The sequence below is a fragment of the Nicotiana sylvestris genome, chromosome 9 (assembly GCF_000393655.2).
Source record: "Nicotiana sylvestris chromosome 9, ASM39365v2, whole genome shotgun sequence".
In the NCBI taxonomy this organism is placed as follows: domain Eukaryota; kingdom Viridiplantae; phylum Streptophyta; class Magnoliopsida; order Solanales; family Solanaceae; genus Nicotiana; species Nicotiana sylvestris.
In genome coordinates this window covers 128,448,380-128,459,249 of record NC_091065.1, presented here as the reverse complement: position 1 = coordinate 128,459,249, position 10,870 = coordinate 128,448,380, and the positions used below count along the sequence as shown (strand labels likewise).

General features: G+C 37.0%; 1 protein-coding gene across 3 annotated transcripts; it reads right to left on the bottom strand.

The window, feature by feature from the left end:
* Nucleotides 1–650: 650 nt before the first annotated feature.
* On the bottom strand, nt 651–10,870 carry LOC104249322 (importin beta-like SAD2 homolog). 3 transcript variants are annotated; one of them, XM_009805724.2, is made up of 22 exons: nt 10,600–10,870; nt 10,241–10,413; nt 9,985–10,155; nt 9,167–9,277; nt 8,986–9,063; nt 8,062–8,258; nt 7,914–7,974; nt 7,517–7,591; nt 7,217–7,294; nt 7,034–7,096; nt 6,871–6,954; nt 6,633–6,787; nt 6,276–6,315; nt 6,037–6,180; nt 5,825–5,944; nt 5,530–5,745; nt 4,801–4,977; nt 3,418–4,102; nt 2,851–3,038; nt 1,962–2,097; nt 1,231–1,356; nt 651–748 (listed from the first exon to the last, which is right to left on the bottom strand). In XM_009805724.2, the coding sequence occupies exons 1-22, from the start codon at nt 10,736–10,738 to the stop codon at nt 729–731; spliced, it is 3,237 nt and encodes a 1,078-aa protein (XP_009804026.1). In that variant the 5' UTR covers nt 10,739–10,870; the 3' UTR covers nt 651–728. The 3 variants fall into 3 exon arrangements, with proteins under 3 accessions (XP_009804026.1, XP_009804028.1, XP_009804025.1); XM_009805726.2 differs by lacking the exon at nt 651–748 and having other exon boundaries at nt 826–1,356; nt 4,801–4,965; XM_009805723.2 differs by lacking the exon at nt 651–748 and having other exon boundaries at nt 826–1,356; nt 10,600–10,869.

Below are 10,870 nucleotides of genomic sequence, written 5' to 3'. Positions count from 1 at the left end.
TGTATCACAAATGTATGGGAATTGTGTTAGTATTTTATCAGGTATTGTTTTAGATAGTAATGTATCAAATACAAGTTAGATACAAGTATGATACAATTATATTTTAGGTATTGATGTAGATACAATTTTGATATGATTATGATACAATTATTATACAATTATCATACAATTATTATACAATTATCATACAATTCCTGCAACTTCTTCTTCTTCAAGTATCAATTTGAATTTTCAGCTAAAACCAACTCTATACTTAACCAATCTACCTCAAAATTAAAATATAAACTCCAACGTATATTCTCAATCACTTGCAAGAACATCAAATCCGAACAAATTACAAAATATTAAAACCCGAAATTGTATGTATGTATGCTCGAGAATCATATGTATTTTTGGTCTTCGAATGGACCAATTGTGGATGAGTGTGCTAGGCAAGCAAATTGAAGAAATTAGGGAAAGGGAAAAAAAAGAGAGGAGAGAGGAGAGGGTAAAAAAAAAAAGGAAAGGATTTAATTGAATCCCTTTATTGAATGCAACGGGGTAGGAGTCTTTTAAGGGGGGAATATATACAATTTATTAGAAAAATTTAGATACTTATTGAAAACTACAAAACCTAAAGAAAATAGGTATTATGCTTGACAAAAAAACAATTTCCCGAACAAATAACAGGCCACTTGATGCATACTGGAATACACTGACCTGATTTTGATGATCGCCAGTTGCAACAATTAGTTAAAGTTTACATCAACTGCACGGCAATGTATTAGCTAGTGTTACGTTGTGTTGCAAATCAGTATAAAGCATAGATTCTTTTGCGCAAAGAAAAAAATGACACTCCAACAAAGCTCACCAAAGCCAAACAATAAATTTCTTTTACAGTAAAAAGAACACCATTTCTACTTGGGGACAAACTAATTCGAACAAAATGGATACATGTTTAGGAGATCTGAACTTCCCAAATTTAACTTCTCTTTCACTGTTGACCTATTCAATCTTTTGGACCAACTGCAGCTTTATGACAAAGATGTGTGATAAATACAAATGACTCCGAGTGGCACTCCAATAGTTATGAGACTTTTACATAGAACATCCCAACTTCAGCACAACAGCAGGGCAAATACAAGAATAAACAAAATAATCAACCACCAACAGGCACACCGAATATAAAAAGAGGAATGCGAAGAGCATGTATGAAATCCTATAGCTGAGGTTGTTGGAAGTATAATTTACATTCAGGAAAGGCCTCCAAGAAACTTGAAGTCAGTTCTGGTGGCAACTGCAGCCGTAAAAGCACTTGGTGATGTCTTTCAATTACCGAAAGCACAGTGCTCTCCAGATCCACATCTTCCAAACAACCTGAAGTAATCGAAGAAATTTAAGGGAAACAAAGCAATAGAAATCTAAAAATGAACATCAATGTGGATGATATTAAACACAGTAAAAGAAGACTCAAATACTTAAGTTGTCAACCTCAACTAGGATGTGATTAATCCTTATTTAATTGTGTTAGCTGAGCTCAATGGATATAAAAGATGCAAGTACCCAACTACGACAATGTTGAGATTGAGGTATAGTTAATTGATTGAAATTTGAGAGAGAAGAGCCGCTGAAGCAGCATCGTTTAAATGTGATAATCTACAGAAGATATTGTCAACATGACACTGATTCAGTCTGTTTGGTACATCTAGGAATTTTGACGACAATTTCAAACTTTGACAAGTAGATCATCTTGTGAACCAAGATAAAAATCATTATGATTGCACAGTAAGCAAAATAATGTTGCTGATTTAATGAGCAGTAGAAATGAAAAGTTGATCGATTTCTTTACTTCTATAAACAACCAGGAGAGATTGATTTTCTCTACTTTTATAAACAGCTAAATAAGTAATCTATTTTACCCTGCACATCAAATGTCTGCATCCTTATGGTATTTTCAAGAATGAGAGCGTTGGCAGGCTTACCCAGTTCAATTCCTCGCTCTTGATCTTCTACATCTCCTTCTTCCACAATGGTCCCGTTTTCCATTTCTACGGCTGTCTTGGCGCATCTCTCCAAGAACTCTTCTTCAGTTTCTTCGAGTTCATCATCTTCGGAGTCCTAGCATTGAATTATGAACAATAACAATCATCTTTCGTTATCTATTGCAAAGGTTTTATAAGATGTAATTTATGTTATGAATGTACACTCGCTTAGCATGCGAGAGGTTTGGGGTTTGTACTCCGCATCTCCATTTTACTTATCAAAAGTTTCTGATATATGATGAATGTATAGCATATGCTCACTATTCCTTACTCCCACTACATGCTTTTCATGCCTGTATGATGGAGCCAACAAACAGAAACCACGGATAATGAACGCAAAGAGACAACAATATGAAATCATTGACAATTTCTGTGATATTATATATAAACACTAAGGACAAGGTGATTATGAAAAAGAAAAAGGCAGTGATAATCATCATTTTCGAGTCGCAATATGTTATGTTATGAAAAGAAAAATGTATTTCCATTAAGAAAGCTGGTGAAATATGAGAAATTTCAACTTACATGGAAGGACCACAATTAAGTGAAGAGCCATAATTTGCTAATGAGGCAAAACTCATGTCAGAAGGCTAAGGAATTCTCGTGAATGTAAAGACTCATAGTCACTTCTATTTCGGTAACCAGAAAAGAGGGAGAGTACAATGTTACTGTTCCACAAATAGAACATACCTTGACCATAACGAAAAGTAGGTCATATGAACGTGATGACCCTGTAAACAATGGGTAGCAATTTTTTTTTTGGTTGGGGGGGGGGGGGGGGGGTTGCCATAGATAATTAAACAAGACAGAATTAGTTTGGTGATCCGACCTCTTCATCATCTTCTTCAGTTTCCTCATCATCAGAAGCCTGATCTTCACTTTCTTCATCTTCATCTTCCTCCAGTTCTTTTAACTTCAGAAATGCTTCCATCAGTGAAGCAACGCAATCATGTAGCAACAAACTCCCTTCATTTGGCTGTTCTATCAGCTTGTCAAGAGATTGTGCGAGTGTCATCACTGGTAGTAAAATAGGAAAAAAAAGCAGACACAGAGACAGTTGCTGATGAGATTCTCAGAGGAAGTTCTTTATAAGATTGATGACAAATGGCGGAAAAACTGAATATTTAAAAGGCAAAGCAAGGAAAAACACAAAAGTGAACTACAAGGTTTAATAATAATTAGTGTAAGTTTGTAACATAAGAACATACACTTTAGTTGTGGACAGATAAAAAGATCTAGATAACATCAGTAGCATTTTCCAGAACATAAAAAATGGCTCATGTAAAGCCATGGCATCACCAAAATATATGTTGCCCTGTGAGAGAAATGTCAAGCAGGAAAGTCCCTGATTGCACTAAAAAAAATTAGTTGGGAAAAAAGAAATAGAAATTCTAACCAGCCAACTTGATCTCACACTCTGATGACAAACAATGCTCAAATTTGCTTGTTGAGATAATAGCCAAAGCGGATAGAAAGACTGTAACGCTTTCGGGTTCGATGCCCTCTAGAATCTTCTCTACAATATCTGGGGAACATAAATAACATGACGCTATTGCAAGCAACAAAGGTTTCCATAGAGGGACAGCCTTGCTTCTAAGCTCTCTAAAACGAGAAAATGCTGCGTGACACAAGGAAATCACCAATGATTGCTTGAAATCGTCTCCTTCAGGTAAGTAACTGGGATTATGTAACAGAATGTGGACACAAGAAGCTGCCCTCCATACTGCAGATGGATACTGTGAGAAAGCTTCTGTAATGAATGCACCAATTCCTTCAAGGATGGATTTTTTAGGAGCAGGTGGAGCAGGAGGCAACGGCAACTTCCTCACAAGAAAATTCTTCACAGCAAATTTCCTGTCTAGACTAACAGCTTTCTTGATACAGTTAAAAATAGATAAATCCTCTATCTCCTCCCATGCATGCCAATCAGCTATGAGATCTGACCAGACCAGCAACAGCTCTGAGACCTTTAGCTTCAAAAGTTCGTCAGTTTCGGTAATTCCTTGCAAAATGAAACCAAGCAATGTGGAACAATCATCGACACATGATGCAGGGGGCACTGAGAAGGCAACCTCAAGTTCCTGATAATTGCAACAAATAATATGATAAGATAACAAGAGAGTTGAGCACATCAAAAGCAAAAGAAATATTAAAATTCTTCTAATCACACTGTTATCCCAAGTGAGACATTGACCAGTTAAGTACAAGCTAAATCTAACAGGAATTCTCATTGGTAGAGGAACTGGATCAGAAAAAAAGCGGGATTCTAATTGTAAGGTATCTAAAGAAACCATTGCTGGAATTGGATCTTATTCAAAGAAAAAGATATCAAATATCTGGAGCTTCTTTGCGTGCTTGGTCGAGGATCCAGTAGGTGGCGCTCCTTTCTCGGAGAACCGTACATGAGACTTCTGCCTCATACGGCTCCATCCTGAGCTTCCATCAACATATGAACAGCTTTGGATCGTGCATGAGAAGCTAACAGGCTTAATCTATTAAAGCTTCGTATGGATTTCACAATACAAATCATACAACTATTATAGTATAAACACTAGACTTAAGCTGCATCCAGCATTGAGGTGATTGCATTTTAAATATAGACACATAAGCACGAATAGGCTTCAGTCATAATGTTTTTAAAGGAAGTATTTTGCTGAAGTAGTACTGAGCATGTTACTTTGACAAAAAAGTAAAGAATGGACTATATATGCATACAAGCTTGTGTTTTTATCTAGCCATTCACTCTACAATTAATTTTGATACATGGCTCAAGACTAACCATCCGTAGAGCAGATCTTAGCCAGGCCTGCTGTAGGAGATCTGAAAATGCTCTCATCATGGTTGCCTGACCAGAACGCCACAATTGACTTGAACCATCCTGCTCATTTTCTTCCGATGCAGAGTCTTCCCAACACTGAGCCATCACTGCTAGTGATGCAAAGCCCTGTTCCACCATCTATCAGATGCAAGTCAGTAATTTCAAATCTCAACAACAACAACAAAAAACCCAGTGTAATCCCACAAGTGGGGTCTAGGGAATTTCAAATCTCAATATGCCTTAAATTATATGTATGGATGAGTTTGTTTTTTCTTAATTTCAGATTTGGGTGAAGAGCGAGGTTGAATCTAGACACGCCTATGCACTCATTACCAGATCAGCATAAAAAAAAGGATTTAAGATTGTGTTTCAAGGTACTTCAGTTAGAAGATGGAATCATAAAGTTTAGTCCTATTCCTATCAAAGTAATGACTCTGAACCATGTGAATATGCAACATGACTAGAAAAGTTGAAGTTTCAAAGCAAGCAATCCAACCTATAGGACTTCCATTTAAACTATAAACAATGAATAGAGAACCACATAGCTCCATAAAATATTGAAATCTGCACAAGACACGTTCTCATTTTCATGCCAGTTACCAAAAAGAAAATTACAATCATCAAAAGATTTGCTAAAGAATAAAAATACAAATACATCAGATACATAAGAGTTTGTACATAAGAAGATACCTGAGGCCATGGCTCCAGATCTAAAGGTAACTTCTTTGAGATTTCTCTAACCAACAGACAAACAATATCTGGAATATGAGGTGCAATTTTTTCAGTTCCAGCCTCGACCATAGTACTTAGAAGCTGAAAGTAAATGGAGCTATCTTCTTCTTCATCACCAATCCTATGACAAACCACCTGAAGAAGAGGTAACCACTCAGGTGGCATGTACTCATTCTGCAGTACCAAAAGTACAAGCATTATTTTCACTATCATACTTCAAGTGCATAAAATAAGAGCCATTTTAGCCACTTACTTCTACAAGTTGAGCAATGGCAGCAGCAGCTGTCACCCGCACAGGATAACAAGAAACACCCCTTATATCTGACATTGCTAACGCTTTCACTAATGAAGAATAAATATCAGCACTCATACCCTGTTGTGGAAAGAAAAAAAGGGAACTTACTCCACACAATGCCTAATAGCAAATTTATAGTTAAGAAGGTATCATCAAAAAAATTATCATACATCAGAAAGACATGAAGCAAGCTCTCCTAGGACCCAGTTTGCAGAGGCAATCAAATATGGTTGAGGAACTGATGTTTCATACAGTGGTAGCACCCGAGTTCTGACTAGAGTGTCCACAAATCCAGGCTTCTGCTCTGTTAGAAACTGAGAATACAACGATAGATAATTAATAAAAGTACTTAATCTTTTAATTATGAAAAAATACAATTTGAACTACTACTAGTATGATCTCTCCTTACATCCAAAAGGCTGCTATAGGCCATCAGGACTCCATAGTACCTGTCAAAGTTTAGACAAGGGAATGAAAGTAAATCTCGTAGACAGCATGCAAGCATGATCAAGGAGGGTTAGAAAAAGAAAAAAAAGGTCTGCATAAATGGCAAAACAAAGTAGGATAATTTTGTTCACAGCAGACCTTAGAGTTCAAGAATTATAGAGTAATAAGATGATGCTTAGAACAATAACAGAACAAATAGCCTCGACCATAATCATAATGAATTTTAAATAGTGGAGAACTTTCTGAATAGGTTCCTGTTAAATAGGTACTGAAGTACAGTGATGTAAGACAATCTATTGCAAAGTTAAAAAATACTCACTCATTTACTGTGTTTTCTCCGTTATCAGTGGGAACAGGAAACTTTGACAAGAACGGAAGCACCAACAACTCCCCCATCGAGCTGTAACCTTTTCTTTTATGTTTATCTCCTTTCTTACGCTTTGATGAAGCTGTCGAAGTCTTGACTGGAGGTCCCTAGAGGTCAAAGAATAAATTATAGATAACTATGTGCATTTTAATAGAAGAAGCTGGAGCTATATAAGTCATAGAAAACTAACCATTGATAATGAAATAACACCAAGCAAGTTTAAAGCACTTTTCCTTGCTGTAAACAAGTCATCTCTCCATCCAGAAATTTCTTCCTGCAGGATCATAAAATTCAGACACTAAAAAATTCTAAGAGTGTACAACTTATAAGGAAGTTCAAAGGTTTGTACACACAAGGTCTGAGGGAAGATTTTTCCTTATGTACTCATCTGGATCTTCTTCCCACTCTGCTGTGTCCTACTTAGCAGACATAAGTCTTTAATCAGAACTTCAGAAAGAGTATGCAACAACTAAAGAAAGAAACTCATGTATACAGGCAGACAGCAGCTTTTAAAGGCGAATTCTTGGAATATCCACCTTCTCATTCATCACAAGAGCTGGGAAGATTGCATAGTTCAGCAAGGAAGGGAAGTGGGGTGAAACCAGCCGCCATCCCTATTTCATATGATAATAATATAATTTAGCTTGGAGACTCCAAAGTAACCATAAAAGTCAGTTTCGAGAGAACCGTGGATCAAGATAAATGCCTAAAAAGAGAAAGAAACAAGAAGGTGAAAGAACAAGCAGGAAAATTAAGCACCATTGCCAGGTCGAGCTACAACAAACTAGTCAAGCAAAAGAGAAACTTTTGACCGTGAAGACAACTGAACAACTTACCGGACCTGTCTCTAGAACACGAGAAATAACATCAAAGGCTAATGAAATAATCCTTTCTGACAGTGAATCCAGTTTCTGCACCAAATGAATAAGTAAATGAAGAGAGAAGATAGAAAGTAAAAATGATCACAGAAAGAGTGAGAGATAAGGTAACTGTGTGGGAAAAACACTTATGAGAACAGCATACAAGTTCATGAGACAAAACAGATATTGAGATTTAGCAGATGTTCTGCTTATATGACAAAAATGTACTATAGTTAAAGAACAGAGAATCTGGTGGTCGCATGCTGAATAAGAAAAAACTATTTACTACGCATTCCAGTGAAATAATATTATGAAACACCTGGTACGAAAGTTCTTTTTTCCAGTACTATCAAGTAATGCCTGTAAGACTTACATGGATGATTGTGCTATGCTTGACAATTTCTGAAACGCATTTCACCATATCAGGCATCAGTCTGCCATTGTAAGAGAAGAAATTTGAGGAAAACCTGGATTTCTATATTTTCATTTGGAGCAAATAAAATGCATTTTTGGCAGCATACTTGTCAGAAAACTTCCGATGCCTGGAGATTAGAGCACAGAAAATTAGCAGAGTTCTCTTTGCAGTCTTCATCCTCAATGAATATCCATCTTTGCAAGTCGACCCATCATTTAAACTTAAAGAATTCAGAATCCGAATCAGATCTTGACAAATAGAAGGAAGCAAAGGAGCCAAGGCAGACGGCATGTGAGATCTCACCTATAAAATTGATGGGGACTTAGGATTATAATACTGCTCACAGTAAGCATATTCACAAAAGAAACCTTACTAGAATAAGACGGGTGCTTCCAGATAAATATTAATTGGACGCATAAAAGGACAAGTTTAAAAAGCTCCCGGATAATTTGAACAGTTTTGGAAAAGAAAAATAGTGCATTGTCATCGGGTACCATCAGATCACTTATTTGGTAAACTGTTGTTTCTTTTTCCAAAAGAGGTTAAATAAAAGGAAGTGAGACTGTTCCTAAGTAAACCAAACAACCAATTCTTTGAATGAAGCAAGATGTATTGTCCTGGCATAGCTGAACATCCATGCTTATCATTCACCTTTTTCCGGTTAGCTAAAGATCTGTGTGCATAAAGCTGTATTTAAAAGCACTTGTATTTCAAAGCTTCCAGATCGCATGTGAAACATTGTAAAAACAATCACTTTAGCTCATGTAAATCATGTCTAGTGCCCATTTTCAGCAGAATTACTTTCACACTTATAACCAACTTCATCTCCTCGAAATGCTAAATAACTGTATCTAGCAATTTCCTTCTATCATTTTCGTTATTTTCTATATGCTCGAAGGTCTTTAGGCTCCAAGACTCCAAAATGTTGTCTTCTAACTTCTGAAGACAAACAATCAAAACAGAACCTAGAGCTCAAATGATAGTTGACCTATCAAGGGTCAAACATCATGTGCTGTAAGTTTATCCTCACCGCCAAATAGACGCACTTGCATATGATGAGAAGGATAGTTCCCGTCTGCACTTCTGCTGTATGTTGGGCCTCTGGTACCTGTTTCATGCAACACCGAATCAGCACTTCTAAGATACTTTAAAGTAATACATCCCAATATAGAAGTAAGTAGAGGAAGAGGAATTTAGGAAGTTATGTGGACCTCTTCGATGCAGAGGTGAAATACAGCAAGTAAGGGTACAAGGATCTCTCTTGTAATAAGCTCTAGCTGTGGTGGAACCGGCTCCTTCGCAAGTTTTGGATTCAGAAAGTACTGCCATGAGACATAAGATGAGATCACTACAAGAACCTAGCAAGGAAATTTTTAGTACAGATTTGGAATAAATGAGGAAAGTGGTTTAGTTAGCTATTCAGTCAAAACAATTTTGATTTTAAGCAAATTATAGAATGTTGTTGCAGCACAGATAAAACAACTCTATCCTCATAAAGCTCAACCTAAAGCATGCTTGATCACCCTACAAATTTTTAAACTAATCTTCAAACAATTAGCAAGCTGTGGGGTGGCCTTGCTCAGTACCACATGACAGCCAGGAAGGTTCTAGCATAGGAATATGTTTCAACATAGTAAGAAACATACTGCGCATCAGATCTAAAGCTGCTCAAAAAATAGAGATAACAGAGGGGAAGTCATCAGTGTAATGCCAATGGAGAACTGAGACACGAAAACAGATGAAAAAAATTGCAAGTGAATACGAGGGAATAACAAACAACTTAAGATAACAGCAAAAGTGTCATTTCCTTAATGAGATGAATAGATAAGCAAAGAAAATAGGAACCATGCATGTTATGAAAATCAACTTCATCATACTTCGAGATGATAGGAAAAGATCTGCAAGCGTCTAATTATGAACACAGCATTTCTGGGAAAAAAGAGTTGCCAGTTTAGAGAGTCAATTCCCCTCCAAGGTTGAAAAAAAAAGTAACCTGGAATCAGAATATAGTTGAGACGTGTTAAAGTACCTGGAAGGGTCTAATGAGTGAGTGAAGAATAGTGAGCGCATTGATGGTTTTCCATTCAGAACTGGGATTCTTATCAATAAGATTGCTACGCTGAATGACAGACCTCAGCTCAGGCACAAGCTCAGGCCATGAATCCTTCTTCACGAACTCAACTGCAACGATTGAGCGAAACTGAAAACAAGGAGAACAAAAGATAATTAAAACATCGTCATTAGTTACATGCTAAAGAACAAAAAGTTATGCCAAAATCGCTTACAGCTTCAACTAATACTTTAAGAGCCGTAGGTTCCGCTTGAAGCAAAGCACGCACAAGTGCATCTCTAAACGCTTTGGTGATTTCTAAATTTGTCTCTGTAGATTCTATTCTTCGTCTAATGAAGTTCTTGAGATATGTGGCTGCAGCTACTTTCTGACCTTCGTTCTCACCTCCTATACCAAGGTCATCGAATTTAAAATATAGCACAGAGATTAAATTTTTTTTAACCAACACAGAAATTAAATTTCAAAACGACAACATTAAGCAAAAGCATAATCGGATAACTACTCCTTCAAAGTCAAAACCTCAATTAGTGAGACGAAATCAGCATTTATGAATATATCGGAAATGCAGAGTACCTGTGGCGATAGATAGCAGATTGAACGGAAAGTTTGGGAGAGTAGAGAGGCGATCGAGAGCATCCGTGGCGACATGGACGACGGCACCGTCGGGGCTCAGTGTTTGGTTGAGGAGCTGAGCAATTTGATGAATTTCCATGGCGTATGTGTGGTGGCGCAGCGGCAGAACCCTAGCAAAGACTGCAGCTACAAACACTACACAAGTTGCCAAAAGGAGTTCTAAAAAAAAGTACGTAATTGGCAAAAATAGCGATTGGCTGCAGTGCTGCAA